General features: G+C 33.2%; 2 protein-coding genes across 2 annotated transcripts; one reads left to right on the top strand and one right to left on the bottom strand.

Annotated features, from left to right (window-relative positions):
• Positions 1-17,178: 17,178 nt before the first annotated feature.
• LOC11413539 (feruloyl CoA ortho-hydroxylase F6H1-3) lies at positions 17,179-19,040 on the top strand. The gene is made up of 2 exons (XM_003599672.4): positions 17,179-17,805; positions 18,205-19,040. The coding sequence occupies exons 1-2, from the start codon at positions 17,318-17,320 to the stop codon at positions 18,776-18,778; spliced, it is 1,062 nt and encodes a 353-aa protein (XP_003599720.3). The 5' UTR covers positions 17,179-17,317; the 3' UTR covers positions 18,779-19,040.
• A 2,665-nt stretch (positions 19,041-21,705) lies between these two features.
• LOC120579514 (secreted RxLR effector protein 161-like) lies at positions 21,706-22,365 on the bottom strand. Its single transcript, XM_039831929.1, has one exon. It carries the CDS (start codon positions 22,363-22,365, stop codon positions 21,706-21,708), a length of 660 nt encoding a protein of 219 aa, XP_039687863.1.
• Positions 22,366-22,684: the final 319 nt, after the last annotated feature.

Below are 22,684 nucleotides of genomic sequence, written 5' to 3'. Positions count from 1 at the left end.
ATGTAAACAAAAAATGAAATGAAAAATGTTTATCCGGATAGGTTGAAACCCGCAAGGGCGATCTATGCAAAAGTTAAGGATTATGACAAAGTAACTGCATCTGGTCGGACATGACTCACTTGGGGCATTTCAGCCGTCAAAAGACCTCCAACTCATGGCAAGGTAATTGCATCAAATCAGATATGATTCATCTGGGGCATCTTAGCTGTTAAAGGGATTTCGATCTGAAGTGTCTGCAAATCAAAGACTCGGAACAATGGAATTCAAAGTTGGTAGGGGAAACAGTGGTTATTGTGTTCAATGTACCTTTTCATATAATTACCATTTTCCAAACTTTTTAAAATCCGTGGAGCCACGCCTTTGGAAGGCACCACTCCATTTACATTAATTTGAGCCTATGGCCATTTATTTGAAATTCTCATTTATTCTGTTTGCAAATTTTTCTTCTATTTTTGATGTTAATATGTAAAGCAAAAAAAAATTCTTTTAAAACTTTTTCATGTCTTTTGAATAGCATAAACAACAGGTACATCTTCTTTGAACTTATAAGTAATAGAAGCATGCATCAACATCCGTCTCAATGAAAATTTAAACTCTGCAAGATAAGTATGACCAAAGGTTGTGAGATGACCTCTGTCAAAAGAAAGAAAAAAGAAAAAGAATACAAAAATAGAAAAGCTCGCTAAATCGAAAACCCGAAAGGGCGGCTTATGCCAAAAATGAGTGTCCTAGTGGACTGAAAACTCGAAAGGGCAGTCCAGGCAAAAATTAGGGGTATTTAAAAAAGAATATATTCCCGATGGATTGAAAACCCGAAAGGGCGATCCAGGCAAAAGTTAGGGATTCAAAAAATACAAAAAAAAAAAAAACAAAAATGAATGAAAAAGACAGAGGCTTCACAGTTCAAGTGGGTTAAATCGAAGAATGTACTTTATACTGGTTTATAAATGGCAACTTCTGCATGTGCTTTGATTGATGGCGACCTCTGCCTGTGCTTCGATTGAAGGCGACTTCGGCCAGTGGTGTGTTTAATGGCGACTTTCGTCAGATGGTTGATTGATGGGTTTTATCCCGAGAAATGACGACTTCTGCCAGGTTTCTAATTAAAGGGCTTTATCCCCAATAAATGATTACTTCACCATCAATTGAGACATTATAGTGGGTTGTATCCCCATCAGTGATTTGTTATTGGGTCGTATCCCCGCTAGTTGTCTTGAATATTGGGTTGTATCCGCATCAGTGGTTTGTTATTGGATCATATCCTCTTCAGTGGTATGATTAATGGGTTGTTACCCCTTCAGTGGCTTGATTAAGGAGTTTTTACCTCTCCCGAGATATCATTAATGGGTTATTCTCCTATCAGTGGTTGAATTAATGGTCTTTTACCTCTTCAGTGGTTGAATTCGGGCTTTATCCCATCAGTTGGTGATGAGTCAATAATTATCTATTTTAATATAATATTTAAGTCTGTTTTATTTATATTTGAGTTTATTTTATTTAAGTTTATTTTCTTTTTAGAACTCTTTTACTTCAATTGCAAGTTATTATATTTCAGGAACAAATATTCTAAAGATTGAGTCTTGGAGCAAAAGAAAGGAGAATTGGAGCTGATTCGTGCCAAAAATATAAAAGATCTTATACAAAAATATCTGGTGCAAGGATTGAGGACAAAAATATGAATATCTCATACAAAAATATCATGTACGAAGAATTTGAAGATCTTGTACAATAATATAAAAGTGGCGCGCCCCATTATACCCTTTTGCTGCTTTTGCTTAGATTTTAAGCTAGTCTATTTTAGTTTTCTTGTGGAACATTCTAGTGATGTAATTGCTTAGATTCTAAGTCGAATCTAAACTATAAATAGAGTAGCTAGCCATCACAAAGATTCATCTTTTGTTCTCTGAAATAATAAGTGACAATTGTTTCTTTGAATAAAATTTTACCTTTATTTTATGTTCTTCTTCTTCTTCTCTTCTATGTCTACAATGAACGTTAGTGAGTAGACTTCTCTTGTCTTGGGATTTTTGGATAAGTCTAATGACATAATCCTAATCAAACCAAGCTATTAACCCTAATCTCTAATCTAAATTCACCGTTTTAACATGAATTAACCATTATCAAACTGTGGAAACGAAAGTGGAGGGTTTGATAATTGTTAATCCATCATCTCAAATATCAATTCATAAAACGAAAGTGGATCTTTGATATTCGAACAAGTGAATTTAGACAAGGGTTGAAAAGGCAACGAAATAGTCTTTGCAATCTTTGAGACATATAAGTTTCGATCTTCAAGGGAACTAATAGTAATCAAGTCAACGAAATAGGCTTGGTTGCTAGAGGAACCAAAATCTAATAGTAATCAAGTCAGCGAAATAGGCTTGATTGCTAGAGGAACATAAGAGAAACTGTCTTTAGAAGTTAGGTCTAACATAAGGTTCTAGGTTTAATAGTTTGATTTGTGAAGGATTTGTCGTTAGGATGAACCAATAATCTCAAAGCTCTTTTTATTTTATTATTGTTATTTTCTTTTAATAAAACAAAAATACAACTTTCTACCTTTTAAACTTTCAATCTAATCATTGTTAAAAGTTAATTGAATTCATAACTCCCTGTCGGAACGATACTCTATTTTTACTACTTCGATAGAACCGTGCACTTGTGGTTTTATCCCATTTGTTGGTTTGAATACGGGTTGTACCCCATCAGTTGGTTTGAATATGGGCTTTCCCCCATCAGTGGTTTGAATACGGGCTTTACCCCATCATTTGGTTTGAATATGGGCTTTCCCCCATCAGTGGTTTGAATACGAGTTTTACCCCATCAATCGATTTGAATATGGGTTGTACGCCATCAGGTGGTTTGAATATGGGTTTTACCCCATCAGTGGTTTGATATCAGACTTTATCCCGACAATGTTTGACTCATCTCTAGTAATGGTATCCCCGTTGAAGATTTTTGAGTGTTTGTGTTGTGATGCCGGGCCACCTTCTTTGGGACCTGCCCAATCTTGCCTCAACAATCTTACCATTATACTGTCAAAAATTCTCATACATATTCATACATTCATTCATGCATACACATCATGCATATAAATACCATTCATACATTGTTGCATTATTACCCAATGTCTTATTTCTTTTGTGTCTCATAAGAGTATCATCCTCAATATGTCTATTTCAAAGTTTGCCACTAGTTAATTTCAAGGGGCAGGACCAACTTCACGGTAATAGGCATGATTCTTTCCTTGCATATTCGTCTTTACCTAATTCGCGGTAATAGGCAGCTTATCTCTCGTATTTTTGTCTTTACCAATTTAAAGATAATAGGCAGTCTTTTCTCCCCAGTGATTTCTATCAGTCTACCCCCAGTCAGCTTAATAGTCGTCGTCTTTGCATTTATACTTGCATCGCATACATTCATATCATCATATTCATAAGCATTGCATTCTTAGCATTTCAACTGGTCAAAATTGGCAGCAATACATCACTAGAATGTTCCACAAGAAACCACGGGCTTTTAGGTCAGAAATAAACTAAATAGGTAGCTTGTCTTTGAAGCAGAAGCAGCAAAAGAGATCCTGAAGGTAGGCACGGCCGTGCTGCTGGTGGCACAGGCCGTACCAAGTCTCTGACTTTGGGGGAGACATATTTTTGTCCCATATTTTCCTATTTTCATTCTGAATCAGCTCCAAATCCCTTTCTTTTGCTCAAAGACTCAATCTTTAGAATATTCATTCCTGAAATTAAATAACTTGCAATTGAAGTAAAAGAGTTCTAAAAAGGAAATTAAATGAAATAAAATAAACTTAAATCTAAATAAAACAGATTCAAATATTATATTAAAAACACTAATTATTGACTCATCACATACACCCCGAAGGAATCTGTCAAAGCATTGGGAGTAGTCCTGCTAGAAAGCAACCTGGAGTCAAGTAAGCTTTCTAGATGGTGTTTGTCTCGTCTTCGAATCTAGCATCTTTCACAGGGAATTCTCTGATGTACCAAGATGGCCCACATGTTCTTGACGTGAAAGAAGCAAAGGAAGGCATTAAGACATCACAGTTTAGAAAGACATTGAAGGCCTCAGAAAACAAATCTTGGCTAGGCTTATTCTCTTTGTATCGAAGCATAGCAAGCCCGGCTCCTTCAAAATGTATGTCTTTACATGCCTCCTCAGAATCTTTTGGAAGGAAAACGCCTAGTTCAGGTCCAATAGTGGCAAAAAGCCACATTTGAAATAGCCATATCAGACCAAGGATCATCAGTCTATCGACTTGTTCTCGTATATCCGTTACTCCTGTTGTAAAAATTAGGAATAAATTATCTCTATAAATAATAATATCATATAAATAAAAGCATCAATTAAATATTAAAGAGAATTAACAAGAGGGATAACAAGTAAACTCATCTTTCTTGAAATTGCTGTGTAATTTGGCTGCTGACATAGTTCTATCAACATCCTCCACCAATACTTCACAGGACATAGTTCTCTCTATCCTTTATTTTTTCTTGAAATTGTCATTGTCCTTAAGGATTTATCTGCATCATAAGCGCATATCCTTCCAGGATACAACAAATTCTTCTCTAACATGAATCATGTCAGAGGTGACAGAACAACTTAAAGTTGATAATCACAGGAAAGATAACCCAAGAATCGTGAACTTTTTTTCTATGGAAAAGGAAATTAACTTTTTGTGTAAAGTTTAGTCTACCATACAAAATAAAGGATAGAGAGATTTTTTTATATAAAAGAAAATGGTGCTGCCCTTCTCCAAAACTAAAACTTGCGTTTATGTTAATAGATGAAATTGGCAGTTTTAACAGTGACAAAAAGTAGGCATTAACTTCTCAAATAAAAAAGCAATTGATAGTCAAAATATAACGTGCCTTTAATTATTTTCGGTTGCAAAATAAAATTCCATTCAAATGGTAGTATAAATGCTTAGATTTAACCAAGTCAAAATGATGTGGCCAAAAGAATTAGACAAAGTCAACTATTAATTTTAATCATAAATAAAATAATAATAATTTCCTATTAACTATATATTATAAAAATTTTGAAATATACAAAAAATAACAACAATCCCCCACATATTTCAAAAGTTGTAATAAAAGGTTAAAAAGAGTTTTCTTGGGTAAGTATCGTAGATGTAATGCATCGGAACGGTGTAGCAAGCTATCGAACCCGTCCTAGACTAATGAGACTTAACACATAGTGAATTGGTTTGGGAAGCTATGAAACCCAAGACACTTGTTGTATGCAAGAGGTCTCACAATCACATTACACCCCCACAATTCTAGCTATTATGCGGTTGTGCGCTAATAGACCGTGCGCGTGCCTGGTATTCATGAGTGCTCTAGAGGCCCGCCACGGTCTCATGCAAGCGGCCTCACTTCACACTCATATAGCTGATTCCATCTAGTGTATGCTACGACCATACACCACCCATAAGGGCTTATGGTAATCATTAAAAGTCCTTACAACTTATCCATCAATTTTATATTATTTAGCACATCTCATCCATTATCATACACTATAGGAAAGAGACATCATTATTTTAGTGCTAACAAAACTAACAAGTAACTTGTTTTTACCCATTGAACCTTCTTCATGGGATCTCCAATCACAAAGGTTGGGTTCCCATTACTTGTCGTTTTCGAGTGGCAAAGTCTCATTTCCCTAAATTTCTTCCTAAGGGGTTTTATATACGGATCCGCTTAATCCACAAATATTGACTAAGACATCTCTAAGTCAAATACCTCTTATTTCATCAAATCTATAATAATAAACTTGGATTACACATTAAATTTACACAAGTCGGCTTAGTGGCTACTAAACGACATCTTATTCATCAGCAAGATAAATCTACTTATAAATTTATTCTCATTGGATTCATATCAATTTGACATCTTTGTATTATTTTAATACAAAGGTTTATTCATTCTATAAAGAACATTTCATATATATTATCAAAACATCATCTATGATATATTATCATAGGTTTGCTTAATTAAATTCTAAGAAACAACACCTCACATAGGAGAAAATTAAATCTACATTTAGATTTATAATACAAGTCTACTTGAAAATACTTTCAAGCGACAACGCCTCCACATTGGGTAAATATAAATTCATTTGTGGATTTTTATTCAAATCTGCTTGAATTATTTTTCAAGTGATAACACCCCCACATTGAGGAAAATAAATCCACACATAGGTAAATCAAACATCATTATATTATTTTAATACAATGAATATTCCATAATATGTCACCAATATTATAAAGTGTATCTCAATATATATATCTTATGAGTTTATCAAGAGCCATAAAACATATACACGTCTACTTAGATTATTTCTAAGCGACAACATGTCTATCACACTTGTTTTATACATACATATATGTATGATCGTGGATTTCTTCATAACATCTTTGTTACTGAATACACTTCCATTTCTTATTAAAATGAATGTCATAGTAAATAGATCCTAGAAGATCATTTTTATTTTAATAATCTTAAAAAAACAATGTTGCAAGACATGTTAGATCCGTCAAGAAGATAGCTCAAAATTGTATGTCCACACAAAAATACATCTAAATAACTTCTCACATTCAACCATAATCACTAACTTAGAGTTGAAATAATTAAACATACTCAATGAGAAACTAGATACCAAAAGCTCTCAGAACGAGTACTTTACTTTAATTTTATACTTGACAATTCATTTGAGCATTAATCAAATTAAAATAAGGAATGAAGCAAATTGCCATAAATATCTCAAATCATTATATTCCAAAGTATATATACATGTCAACATGAATTCTCCTAATATAAATATTAGATGTCAATTCAATAAAATATTTTCATACAAATAACAGTTGACATATCAATTCAGTTTATGCTCAATAAAACGAAATTCTACTCATTTAAATCAATCAATTATTCAATAACAAAATAATCATAATAGTATGCAATCAACGAATATGAACAAACACCAACTTATAGATGTAATAAACTATAAAGATCTTTGGCTCAATTTGTATCACCCTAATCACTTTAATCCAGTACTCTTAACAATATAATGCATACTTCATGGTGAAATCAGATTTTAAACATAGCAGTAATAACAAACATATTTCAACTATAATAGAAAAGGACAAAATTCACAAACATTTCCACAAGTGGTATATAAACATATATATTACTGCTTCATCAAATTTAGATATCTCGTATCCACCAAATCACAACATACTTAAATTGTACTCATCTGCTAAGTTATGCATAGTTTGATAATTAACACAAATAAAACTTAATTTAATAATCAGAAGAAAGGTGGAAGGGATGTAGAACCTTATTTAAGGCTATTATATCTCCTTGTTTTTAGGAGACAATTCACTCAAATATCTTTAAGCCGGTTACCACAAGCTACAATTTTCTTTGATTTGCTTAATTTCAGTCAATTACGCTTCTCCATTCACAGAGGTCGCATCTGGCGGTGCAAACCCTATCATCATCAGCACCCATTAAACAGTATAAGACAAATCCTTAAGATTGTTGTAAAAATTAGGAATAAATTATCTCTATAAATAATAATATCATATAAATAAAATTATCAATTAAATATTAAATAGAATTAACAAGAGAGATAACAAGTAAACTTATCTTTCTTGAAATTGCGGTGTAATTTGGCTGCTGACATAGTTCTATCAACATCCTCCACCAATACTTCACAGGACATCTACACAAGAGTAAACTGATAGATAGACGTAACGAAGTCACTGTCTTAAGGATTTATCCGCCACATAAACGCATATTTCAGGATACAACAGGTTCTTCTCTGACATGAATCATGTCAGAGGTGACAGAACAACTTGAAGTTGATAATCACAGGAAAGATGTAACCCAAGAAACGTAAACTTATTTTCTAAGGAATAGGAAATTAACTTTATGTGTAAAGGTTAGTCTACCATACAAAATAAAGGATAGAGAGATTTTTTATATAAAAGAAAGGCTTAATTACACTTTTGGTCCTTGCATTTTGACCAACTCACGAAATTGGCTCTACCTCTTTTAAATCGAACAAAATCGTCCGTAAACTATGTTTTTTGCAGTTTTAGTCCTATCTCCTTATTTCCAACTCCAGAAACGCACATAAATGACAGTTTTAGTTCAACCATCTATGCTCAACCATGAAATAAACAAGGAATAAATCATGTGGGTACAAGGAATCTACTTTGTTCAGCACACAAACCAAGAAAAACCCTAATTTCTAAGACATGTTTCAGGTATGTAACATGTCTTGGAAATTAGGTTAGTGTGCTGAATAAAGTAGATTCCTTGCACCCACATGTTTTATTCTTTGTTTATTTCATGGTTGAGTATTGGTGGTTGGACTAAAACTGTCATTTCTGTGCGTTTACGGAGTTGGAAATAGGACTAAAAATGCAAAAAACATATAGTTTAAAGACGATTTTGTTCGATTTAAAAAAGATAGGACCATTTTCGTGAGTTGGTCAAAATGGTAGTATCAAAAGTGTAATTAAGCCTAAAAAAAGGGCAAATTCTATGGTACACCCAATATATTTGAGTGTACCGGAACATCCACTATTTAAATTAATAGTTAAAAGAGTTGTTTTTCGAAGAAAAATATTTTTTTTTTATCTTTTATAATTATAATAACTAAATCTTATTCGTCAAAAGTGTCAACGAAATAAAATTAATTTTTTTGAATTTTTATCACTCATAATTGAGAACCTTGATTATTTTTTACGATAATATGTAAAAAAAATTACTATAATTCTTATAAACAATGAAATGATGTTTTTTCTAATAAAATGATGTTCTGTAAAATATTAAATATTGACAAATAGCTATTTATTACATAAAAAATTATCGTTAATTTCTAAAATTATGAAGCAAGAGTACCGGTACACCTTATGTTAATAGATCGTGCCTGTTTGGTTGGCCGTTTGGAACCTCTAAACACACGTTTCTAGACTTCTAACGTGATTTTTGCATTTTGCAACATGTTTGGCTGTATTTTCTGAAATCAATTCAGGCTTCCAAAAGCAATTCTAGGAGAAGCTCCAAATCCTAGCTTCTCCAAATCAATTCTACGTTTACTGTTGGTTGGCAGTTAAAAAAACTTTTCTTCTTCCTTATTTGCCCTCACCTCCATCTTTCTTTTAACTTGTTTTTTTTTTTTCTTCAGTTTCTATTCTCACCTTTTATTTTCTTTTTATTTTGGTGCCAAGTGTAACACCCCGTTTCCCAAAATTAATTAAATAATAATAATTCAATATCAGAGTAAAACCCCAACGGGCATGTCACATCAACTTATAATAATCATCTTAAATAGAATATAAAAATCTATTTAATAAAACATCCTTCAAATTCTTCATTAAATCTGCAGCGGAAAATTATCACCAAACAACAATTCATAACTGTTTGAAACTCCATAATAAATTCTTGGCATGAAAGTCTTATCACCATAAAATCCAACATCAGTAGGGCTACAACATCAATATTCAAAATTTGATACATAGGAAAGAAATTAAACAATAAAATCCCATCCCACGTATCAGAGCCCTGGACACTTTGAGCCACCACCAATTACTCAAGATCACCTGCAAGTTACCCATAGGAAGGACAACATTTTCAAGCAGAAGGGGTGAGATTCACAACAATAATATAGATAAAGAATGCATCAATTGAATCTAACATCCTATCATACAATTCATCAACAATATATAAATATCATCATTTTCAAATATCATCAACAATGGTAATTAATAACCCACTCAACGACTCATGCAACTCATCACCACTCCACTAAGACTCCTCTAACAACACCCATGCATGTGGTACCATAATCAGGACCGTAGCCCTCACCGCTGTAGAATGGTTAAAGCATTCATTTTCAGGACATAAGTCCTCACCACTAACACCACTTTGAGCAACTAGTGCTCCACCACTTTGAACGACAAGGCGTTCCAGAGCCGAAGCTCTCCCACTATTATGCTTATGCAACTGACCCACTTGTGTATATCTACATACAACCCAACCTATGCATATATGTGTATATGACTCACCACTCCAATTTACAACATTCATGTATAACTTAATTAAATAAAAGCATACATCTAGCCAGCATCCATTCGTTACAACTAAAAGTCATGCTTAATCATCAAGATAAATTAACCATGAACAACAGAAACCAATCCAACAAATACCGGGCAACTCGCCTCGCGAGCACATCTGCTCGCTATGGCGAGCTTAGGAAACATGACACTCGCCATGGCGAGTTCGAGGCGAACTCGAGGCGAACGAAAATATGGTGCTCTAGGGAGTTTTGACATTTTTCTCACTAAATCATCAATTCTAAGCTCCCTATTCATCTTTTAAATCTAAAACTTGCTCCAATCCTCTCTAAAATCATCTAGGTACATAAAACTACCCAAAATACGGCTTATAACAACACTTTAAAAATCCAGTTTTCCTCACAGGTACTCGCCATGGCGAGTTGTCTCACTCGCGAGGCGAGCCATGAAGTTGCTCACTCGCCTTGGCGAGCAAAGGCTACTTGCGAGGCGAGCGATGAACTCCTGTACGGGCAGAATGCAGGTTTTTCCCAAAAATCCCATTTTTCTCCAATTCACTCCCCAAATCAGTTTACAGATATGCAATGAAAGGTTATATGCACTCAGAATCCATTTCTAACATCAAAAACACAATCCCTACTCTCAAAACCCATTAATTTAACAAAACCTAACTTCTCCCAATTCTCACATAAACCTGTTAAAAACAAAATTAGAATTCAGAACCTATACAATTGCGGTAAACCTCACCCTTACCTTAGTTTTGCAGAAGGAAATACACAGCAAAAATGATCGTTGGCTCTACTTGCTCTTCTCTCCCTTTTCTCCCAAAAGTCTTATTTCTACGTAAAACAGTTTTCTCTTGTTTTTCTTTTCTTTAACTCCCAAAATGTAACTCCCTTAATTATCAATTAACTCCCCCTTAATTCCATTAATCATAACATAACCCCCAAAACTCTAATTAATTAACTTTCCCACTTATTCTAATTATTAATAAAATAAACCATATAATAAAATAAACACACCACATAAATCACCAAAAATCATATATAAGACTCCACATAATCAAAAATAATAAAATAACGATTAGAGCGTTACACCAAGCTTTCGGCAACCTCTATTATCATATGCGTTTTATTGCTGCTCTATGCTTATGTTATTTTTTTATTTTTTTTTGGGCTTGAAAATGCATAGATTTATACAAAATGTATTTTGTTTATCAATATTCCAAAAAAAGGTGTAAGTTGGAAAAAGAAAAAAAAGATTATAACTTCATTTTTGAAAAAAAAAATTATAACTTTTCCATTTTTTGTCTTAAAAACTTTTCCATTCTGTTATAATTTGTTGTTAAAAACAATTCTGTCAAATTTACATTTATATATAATATAAATGATGTCTAATTTGGTAATTATACTTTCAAAAGCTATTTTGATTCAAATTATCCAAACAACTTGAATTGGTAAAAATCACTTCTATGTAAGTATATCAAAACACAAATCAATTATATTCAACTCACTTTTAATCAAAATCAATTCTATCAAAATCAATTTTATTAAAATCAATTCCGTCACCGTAGAACCAAACACACACGAAATTGGCAGTTTTAATAGTGAGAAAAAGTAGGCATTAACTTCTCAAATATAAAAGCAATTGATACTCAAAATATAACGTGCCTTTAATTATTTTCGGTTGCAAAAAAAAATTCCATTCAAATGGTAGTATAAATGCTTAGATTTAACCAAGTCAAAATGATGTGGCCAAAAGAATTAGACCAAGTCAACTATTAATTTTAATCATAAATAAAATAATAATAATTTCCTATTATAAAACTTTTGAAATATACAAAAAATAACAACAACTCCTTGGTTGAGACTTTCATACAAACAACCTAGGAGAAGCTTGCTTAGGCAGATTTGCTTCCCCTCGTGTAGTTGGTAAGCTAAGGTTCTATAATGTTTCGCTAATTGAATAGATCTTGTGCAGAAGACATGCATAGACATCCATAAAGTTAAAAAGGTTATATGTTCTTCATCAGAAACATCCTCGGCTTTGGTGTTGTGATGGTCTGTGATATAGTTATCAAAGACAGCCCTTTTGAAGTCGAAGGTTATGTTTGACTCCCAAATATCTGGATCGAAGATGTCACCGGTCGGCCTAAGACCAGTTATAGCTGCAACATCTAATAATGTAGGAGTGAACATCCCATATTTTAAGTGAAGACTATTGGTCGAGATGTCCCAAAAGTGCAAAGTAGCTAACAATGTATTTTGGTAGCACCTGGGACCCTGTCTCGATAGCTGGATAAGATTGAAAATTCCAAGTTCTTTCCAGAAATTTCCTTTCTTTTTCCCAAGCTTGTTAATCTAGACAAGATAAGGCTCATTGTTCTTGAATCTGGGAGCCGCCTTAAAAACCTTAGTACCTAAAAACTTAAGGACATAGGGAGCGTCAGGGTTTTGAATGAAAATCAAAGGGGAATGTTCTTTATAGCAGGGAAAGATATGTTGAACTTCCTCGCTCTCGGTTTTCTCAATTGGGTCTAGGTATGCGTGTTTTGAGTCAGAGTGAGATATCAATACCTGGGATTTCCAGATTTGAATGTTTTCTTCAGTCAAGGTTGGTTCTTCTGAAAACCATGCATATCCAGATTGTGTTGGCACCGAGAAATTGAGCAATCCTCGTTATGACGTTGTTCGAGGCGACGAATCTTCAGTATTGTTCGCCATGATGTCAAAAGGTTATCAGGAGGTTTCACTTGTTGAAATGAGAAGTGATCTGGGTTTGAAATGCAATGTGTTCTTTCACAAGAAAGAAGAAAGAAACCTAAATTGCAAGTATGAGTGGGAGAATAAAGAGCAAGTAAAAAGAAATGGATTCCTTTTTTATAGGCTTTGATCCTTAACGGGTGTAAATGACGTTGGCAGTTATTAAAATAAAGGAAAAATTGAAGTTCCAAGATGTGAAACGTGGTCCACGAAGTGAGGATTGATGACATCACCAAAAGGATGATTTTAACTACCTTTCAACCAAAGAAATACACTCAGTGAAGTTCAAAAAATGTACCCTTTATTCTTCTACATGAAGATATCAACGAAAAAGATATTTTGTGGGGGCAATTTGAAAACCTGTATTTTCAAGGGTTAATAGTGCTTTTCACTCCTGTAATATAGGTCATTTCTGGTTTTCGGTCCTATAAAATTTTCGGTTTGATTTGCATCATTGTAAAACTTTTTTTTTTCCTGAAAACACCCATCCTCCATCCAACTCATCAAATGTGCATATGTGTCGCTGAATTGGCTTTTATTTTTTATTCATTTTTAATTGTCCACATTAGATTTTATTTTTTAAAATATCTGAAAATTGATTTAAAATAAAAAAAAAATCAGAAAAAACAATAAGTCCAGAAGCGAAGCGAAGTCCAGAAGATGTGCTGATCGAGAGGATGGTTCGTCGTAGTGAAGAAGATGTCGAAAGAAGATTGGCATTGAAAGGAGGAGCTGAGTAGCGGTTTCTTGTCGAAGAGGCGTTATTTGAAATTCAAATAGGTCTGCATCAGTTATTAACAGTTACGTCTTGAACGTGTATGTAGGCCGTTACTGAGTATTGTAACACCCCGTTTCCCAAAATCAATTAATTAATAAACATGCATCAGAGTAATTCCCAAACGGGCATGTCACACTACATTTTCAAAATTTGTTAAATAGAATATAAAATCTATTTAATAAAAATCCTTCAAAATCATCATTAATTTTGCAGCGGAAAATTTGCATCAAAACAACAACAACAACTGTTTAAATCTCCATAATTAAATCTTGGCATAAAAGCCTTATCAACATAAATTCAACAACCATAGGGCTACGTCAGCAATATTCAAAACTTGATACATAGGAATGAAAAAACAATAAGAAAATCCCATCCCGTACGTATCAGAGCCCTAGACACTTTGAGCCACCACCAACTACTCAGGATCACCTGCAAGTTACCCATAGGAAGGGCAACATTTTCAAGCAGAAGGGGTGAGATTCACAACAATAAAATATAGATATTAAAATTCATCAATTGAATCTAACACCCTAAATATAATCAGATCATCACCATATGTATATAAATATATACTTCATAAAACACATCATCATCAATCAAATCATCATTATATGTGTATAAATATATACTCCATCAAACAACATCATCATCATCAATATGACATTTACAACCAACAACACCGACTCATGCAAATGACATGACAACACCGTATGCACTCAATAATAATTCTTCTTAACATCCCCTTAATGCTCATGAATAGAAGACAACTTAACATAACCCTCCTCGAGTACATTTAACAACTCATAGGTAACATCATAACCTCATCATACTCATCAACATAAACAACGTAAGAGTACACCACCTCTTGTAGACAACAACAAAGTAAGAGTACGCCACCTCTAAGAAGAACGATAAAGTAAGAGTACACCACGTCTTATAAAAACGACAAGTAAGAGTACACCACCTCTTATAAAAACGACACGTAAGAGTACACCACCTCTTATAAAAACGACACGTAAGAGTACACCACCTCTTATAAAAACAACAAGTAAGAGTACACCACCTCTTATAAAACGACAAGTAAGAGTACACCACCTCTTATAAAGACGACACGTAAGAGTACACCACCTCTTATAAAACATCTAACATGATCAATCACCAACAACGGATACAACTACTACTTCAACAACAACACCAACGATGATAACAACATCGACAATTTGTATAACTTACTTATGACTCATTCGGCAACGTACAACCCAGCACGCTTACAATTTAAACCAACATTCACATCTTAATTAAGATCCAACAGCAACACTAGTAGCACATAGACATCCCAAAATATGACAATACCAAATGATAATCAACACTACTTAAACATCATACGTAATCCACATAATGCATTGGCAAATTTACCATAACATTAACAACCTCAACCATCTTTTATCAGACTCACTGAACATCAATAACATTTTAATAAACTTTCATTAAGATCTCCTTGGAGTATTTTCATCATATCTCAAAAACTAAAAAAATCATTTTCAAGTCAAACCAAAGTCATTGGAAAGCTAACAAAATTATCTACAACTTTCATGTTCACACCAAAGGCCAATTCAAAACAGAAACGTGTGAAAAAGACGCAAGAACATGAAACAGAACATGAAACAGGGTATGCATCAGACATACTGAAATTTACAGTTTTTCTGTCAAAATCGCCTCACGATCACTGGGATCGCCTCACGATTTCGACAGCATCAGACATATTGAAATTACAGATTTTCTGCGATTTTCTACCATGGGAGCCTCCTTGACTCCGTTTCTTAACCCTAAACTCTCCAAAATCATCCATAATCATCATCATATGATTACCCTATCATTAAAACGTTAACCCATTACTAACCTACCTGATTAACCACTCTTTTCACCATTCAATTCTATGGTTTCTACACTTTTTCATCCAAAAATCAATAATCAAAACCTAATCCCAAATTTCCCAATTTCTACCAGAAACATGTTAAATCAAAATCAGAATTACAATCTATACTATTGAAAGTAAACCTCACCCTTACCTTAATTCAGATGAAGAAATTCCACAAAATCTGATTCTCTTGGCTCTTCCTCTTGGTTTTTCTCCCAAAAAGTTGCTTCCACGTGAAAATGTTTTCTCTGACTTCTCTTTTCTTAACTCCCAAAATGTAACTTCCCTTTTAATTTTAATTAACTCCCACTTAATTCTATTAATTCTAATTTAAATCCCCAAACTCCAAAATAACTCTATTTCTCCACTTATTCTATTAAATAATACAAATAGTCATTTAATAAAATACACCACATCATAAAATCAACATAAATCATTTAAAATCACATAAAAGACTTTAAATCAATCAAAAATAATTAAATAAAATTGGGGCGTTACAAGTATAAGTAGCATTTTCCTCTATGAAAAATAGGTCACAATTCGCATACACACAAAACTTACACACTCAAACTATCCGCGCTTCAGGAGAAACGAGTAAACGAGTTGCAAGTGTATGAATCTGTGCACCACTTTACTTTCATTTTAATGCAATTCTAGTTCATCTTTTTAGTCTTTCACATTCCTTTTTTTATTTTTTTTTATTTTAATCTTTACTTTTAAGCTTTAGCATCGTTCCCTTGAAGATAATCTCGACAGGTCTTACCCTGTGTCTGGATTTCGACGGTTATATTCATATAGTTTGCTACGACAGTCACAATTTTTGAGAAAACAATCAAAGCACAAAAGGTCTTGACATTTGCTAGTTGATCTCGCTTGGCCTTTTTTAAATCAGTTCAGCAACTTACCAAAATCCAGGGTAAACAGTGCGTACCTTGGAGATGACTTTGTAGAGCACATTACATAAAGATATCGGACGGAGGTCCTTCATAGTTTTAAATAATTTTTTCATTAAAAAAACATGAAGGTTACATATGAGTTGACTTTAAAATAAAGATTAAAGGTGATGATTAAAACCTTTAAGACTAAAAATCAAAGTTTTTTTTTTAAAAAAACTAAAATAAATATTTGGTATTTTCACAGAGATCAAAAACATACTTCCCCGTCCCTATATCTAAGTCCTTTTTGCTTTTTTCACATTTTTTAAGAAAAGTTGTTAGTGTAATTAATGTGTCTATTTTGTGTGTTAATATTACCAAATTGTTATTTGTTTGTATGTGTATTAAATTTGATTTTTCAAATTTCAAGACAAGTTAGTAGTATTAACTAGGGGTATGTTTAGAAAAAAAATAATAAATGCATATAGTAATTTAAAAAGGGGTTTACATTTAAGAACAAAAATAAAGTCAAATGGGTGCTTAGATATAAGGACGGAGCATATTTAACTCTCTTTAAAAAAAACATGTTTAATGTATGTGATGGTTCTTAATCATTGGCCCGTTGCCTTCCACAAACTTTCCAACAGTATATTGCCACAAAGGTCGCTTATCAAACAGGGTACCTGACAATTTTCCACAAACTTTACTATAATATAATGTCATTCAAAATTCAACAAAGGAGGCTTTATGACTATAATAAAATACTCCCTTGCAAACATTCACAAACTCATAAGCTAGTATAATATTACTACATACTTCAGTTCAGTGCTTGCTCTTATTCCAAGTTCTTAAATCCCAACCATAATCTTTATTTAAATCATGTCCACCCCCATCAATCTAATTGATTTTTTGGTAAACCAAGCCAATGGTGTAAAAGGTCTTGCTGAGCTAAATCTCCCTACTGTCCCTCACCAATATATCCAACCTATCCAAGCTAGATTGGACTCATGCAAAATTATCCCCCATGACTCAGAAGAACAATCAATACCCATCATTGATTTCACAAACTGGGATGACCCAGATGTTCAAGATTCAATTTTTAGTGCTGCAACTAAGTTGGGTTTCTTCCAAATTGTGAATCATGGTATACCCATTAACGTCCTTGATGATTTGAAAGCTTCTGTCCACAAGTTCTTTGAATTACCAGTTGAAGAGAAGAAATCTGTGAAAGATTCACCACCTGAAGTTGTGAGGTTGTCCACCAGTTTTAGCCCTCTTGCTGAGTCAGTATTGGAGTGGAAGGATTACTTGCGGCTTGTGTATACTTCAGAAGAGAAAATTCATGCATATTGGCCTGCTGTATGCAAGTAAGTAATTGTTCTCTTTATCTATATAAGCGGGTGGACATGATATCCACGTGAGCTTAGCTGTTGGTAGGGATATTGCATTTTATATGCAGGGGTCGGAATTCGAACCCCGAACACTCTTCTCCACAATTAAATTGGATGAGCTCTAGCCACTGGGCTACTTGAAAGAAAAAAAAAACGGGGGTGGACATGATTATAAGAGTGAAACTATGGAGGAAATTAATAGGTTGAACTGAGGTAGACTTTGCATAAATAAATAGGTCTGACCTAGTCAAAAAATCCAAGAGCAAGCATGATCTATTTACTAAGATAAGCTTATTTTTAGATTTGAATCTAACTTTTTTGAAAGTTTGATGATAAATATTGATATCAGTCTTGATTGACTATCTTTTTTTGCAGGAATCAAGCACTAGAATATATGAAATATGCTGACGCTTTTATTAGAAAATTGCTACAAGTGCTTCTTAAGAAACTGAATGTGAACGAGTTAGACAAAGAAAGAGAACACGCTTTAATGGGTGCAATGATATTAGGCTTCAATTACTACCCTGCTTGTCCTGAACCTGAACTTGTATCAGGAGTAGGTCCTCATTCTGATATATCATCAATCACTGTCCTTCTACAAGATGATATTGGCGGACTTTATGTAAGAGGCAAAGACGGCGATAGTTGGATAAATGTTCCTCCTGTTAATGGAGCGTTGGTGATCAACATTGGGGATGTGCTACAGATAATGAGCAATGGAAGGTACAAAAGTATAGAGCATAGAGTGGTTGTTGATGGAAACAAAACTAGGATCTCCATGCCAATCTTTGTCAACCCAGCACCTGATGCTGTCATTGGTACTTTGCCAGAAGTGTTGGAGAATGGAGAGGAACCACATTATAAACAAGTAGTGTTCTCGGAGTATTTCAACTATTTCTTCAGCAAAGCTCATGATGGGAAGAAAACTATTGAATTTGCAAAAATATGATTTGCATTCATCATGGATGTTGCCATGTTGGTTTAAGTCAACATTGGTCCGACGAAATAATATTTGGATCTACATAATTTAGTGGAACATATTTATATTTCAATCAACATGAGAATTGTGCGGGGGCTGAAGAAGTTTGCTAGAGAATGTGCTAACTTTGAAAATCTGCTTTAATACGTAATTTTCTTTTTTGTTATTGTGTGCAACTATTTGTACTTGATTATATTATATATAGATATAATCAACTTTGGCTTATTTACAATTTTGACTAACATGGTTTATTACTATTTTCTTAAGAAAAAATTGACCACAATTACTACTACGATAAAAGGAAATTATGCATACCTCTTTAAAAAAAACTACAGATGCATCTTCTAACATCCCGTTTTCCCAACTTAAAAATTTCACATTTAAATCAGAGTATTTCAACATAAATGGAATGTCACACTTCTTTTCATAAAATCATAAACAGAATAAAATAACTATTTATCCTTCAAATTCAACAATATATCAATTATTTCATCGCAACGGAATTTATTCAACATTTAAACATCTTTGGCACTAAGGCCTCAACATATATAAAATCTCTTAAAGTTATTCCATAAAAGTATACGTAAGGAATAGAAATCAACAACAAAATTCTCATCCCGTTACGTATCAGAACACCTAAGACACACGTGAGAGAATTCGCTCACGACCGCAACTATTCTTGATTACCTACAAGTTACGCAATTGTGAGGACAACATTTCCAAGCAGAAGGGGTGAGATTTCACATTCAATAATAATAAGCATATAATTCATCAAAAGCATTTAACAACTTAAACTTCATCAATTAATAACATTAACTCTTCTTATAATACTTCATTAATAACTCAACCAACTTCTAATCATCATTAACTTCATATTCATCACATTATATACAACATCATATAGCACATAATAATCAGATCATAAACATCATCATATAACGACATAAACATCACATCATAACATCATCTTATAACAACATAAACAACACATCATAAACATCATCTTATAACAACATAAACAACACATCATATACATTATCTTATAACAATATAAACAACAACGATTAATAAATATTAATACATCACTTAGTTCTTTATTAACAACTAATTGAGAAATGACAACTTAACGACAACGACAATGCAACTTCTACAACTTAAACTCAACATATGCAACTTCAACTTCTTAAACTCAACATATGCAACTTCAACTTCTTAATCATGCATGTGGTACCAACCGGGGCATCAAGCCCTCAACATAAAGAACATAAATACACTCACAGGGCATCAAGCCCTCAACATAAGAGCAAAACCCCCCACAGAGCATCAAGCCCTCAATGTAAGAGCAAAAGCACACAGGGCAACAAGCCCTCAACTTCAAATGAGTATGCATGGACTCAACAACTTACAACTTGGACAACATCAACAACTTATATGACTTCAATACTTTGGAACAACATCTTACAACTTTGTAACTTAGACCAACACTTGCAACTTAATGACAATAATGGTTCAACAATAGCAGAAACACAACATAAACATCTTGCAACAAAGCAACATCAATAATAACAACTTGAATGATATAAACAATAATAATTTCTATATCATACATTTTCAACACCTTATATAAATATCTTAAACTAACCAACAATCATTAATCATTTGATTCAGGCTCTCTGTAAGTCTATAACTTAATAACAACTTTCATTCATATCCCAAGATCAACTCACAACATAGGTTAAATACTCTTAAACACCTTAATTGAACTCATAGTACTTCTAGTTTTGAGGTTTGGAATTATCCCATAAGTTTTGGATTAACTTAGAAATGGTTATGCTGAATTTTCATAAGATTTCACTAAGACCTCCTTGAAGTATTTTCATCATATCTCAAAAACTAAAAATCATTTTCAAGTCAAACCAAAGCCATTGGAAAGCTAACGAAATTATCTAAAACTTTCATGTTTACACCAAATGTCAATTAAAAACAGAAACATGTGAAAAAGACGCAAGAACACGAATAGGGTATGCTGTCACTGTGCAGCTCGCGAGGCGAGTAAATTTATTCGCTGTGGCGAGTTGCGACAGACAGCACTGCGGGAACAGACCAGTTTTCAGCCAAAAACCCAATTTTTCATCCACCCAAATCCCAAATTTGATAGGAAACTTAACCTATGATTAATCTGCAACTTGGACACCAATTATTACCCTAATTCATCAGATTATCTACTCTTAAATCAACTAATTACAACTTCTAAACCTAATTCCCAAAACATCAATACTAACAACAACTACAAGGTTAAACCCTTTTTTAGAATTATACAACCCATTATTAGAGAAAGCTAATCCCACCCTTACCTTAGATTAGATGATCGGTCTCTACGAGATTGCTCCTCTTCTCTTTCTCTGACTTCTCACTTTCTCCCTTTTTCTCCCAAATGCAGTTTGCACGTAATCCTTATTTTTTTTAATTCTAACTCTCCATTTTTATATAAATCCTTAACCTACTTATTTTCTCTTATTTCCAAATCTGCCCTCCAAGTCTCTATATTCTATTCTAATATATATATATATATATAATATAAAATATTTCTATAACAAATAACAAATATTTCTATAACAAATATCTCTATAACATATATATTTCTATAACATATATTTGTACACCAAATAAGAAATATATTTCTACATCAGATAACATATATATTTCTACACCAGATAACATATATATTTCAACATCAAATAACATATATATTTCTACACCAAATAACAAATATATTTCTAATAAATACCAACATATAACATAACAAAATATCACTCATCAAAATAAATCGACTAAATTATAAAAAGACATCTAAACTCAATAAAATAAATAAATAATAAAATAGGGCATTACACATCTCAGACAATATTGATCTTGCATTTGTTCACTTGATCCCTTAAGTAGTGGAATTTAGTCTCAATGTGTTTGCTTTTACCATGGGAAATATGGTTCTTAGCTAGATTTATGGCATACTTGTTATCTATTAGAAGCTTGATAGGTTGCTTAAGCTTGATCATCGACTGTTCTAACACATTTTGTAACCAGTTGGCTTGACAAGCTGCAGATGAGCCTACAACATACTCAACTTCACAGCTTGAGAGAGCAACAATTGGTTGCTTCTTAGATGACCATGAAATAGGTGCTCCTTGCAGCATGAACAAAAAACTTGTAGTTCTTCTCCTATCTCTTTTATCCCGACACCAATCTGCATCTGAGTAATCTATCATGCTGAGCTGCTCAGTTTCTTGTGCCTCAGGGAATAAAATTCCATACTGCAATGTACCATGTATGTATCTTATAATCTTCTTGGCTGCTAAGAAATGAGTTTTGAGAGGGTTACTCATGAACTTGCTAACAATTCCAACTGAATAACTTATGTCTAGTCTGCTTTGACATAAATATCTCAATAAACCAATGAGCCTTCTCAATATAGTTGGATCCACACCTTTATCTTCTTCTTTTACTTCATTTATGTTGTTAGCATATGCAAGAGTGATGGATGAGTTGAAATCTAACATATTGAACTTCTTCTGGATCTCAGTATCATATTTGGTTTGATTGAGTATCAATCCCTTTGTAGTTCTGAGAATTTCCAAGCCTAAGAAATATGCAAGCTTACCTAAACAGTCATTTCAAACTCAGACTTCATGACTGATTTGAATTCTTCATACATACATACATATAATCAGTAAACTTGTTCCTTCACTCCCTTTCACATAAACTCCATGCTCAGCTAGACATTTCTTAAAACCTTGTTCAACAAAGAATTTTTCAATTCTTTTATTCCACGCTCTAGGTGCTTGTTTCAATCCATACAAAGCTTTATTTAATTTGAAA

The sequence above is a fragment of the Medicago truncatula genome, chromosome 3 (assembly GCF_003473485.1).
Source record: "Medicago truncatula cultivar Jemalong A17 chromosome 3, MtrunA17r5.0-ANR, whole genome shotgun sequence".
In the NCBI taxonomy this organism is placed as follows: Eukaryota; Viridiplantae; Streptophyta; class Magnoliopsida; order Fabales; family Fabaceae; genus Medicago; species Medicago truncatula.
This window is presented reverse-complemented; position numbering and strand designations above follow the sequence as displayed.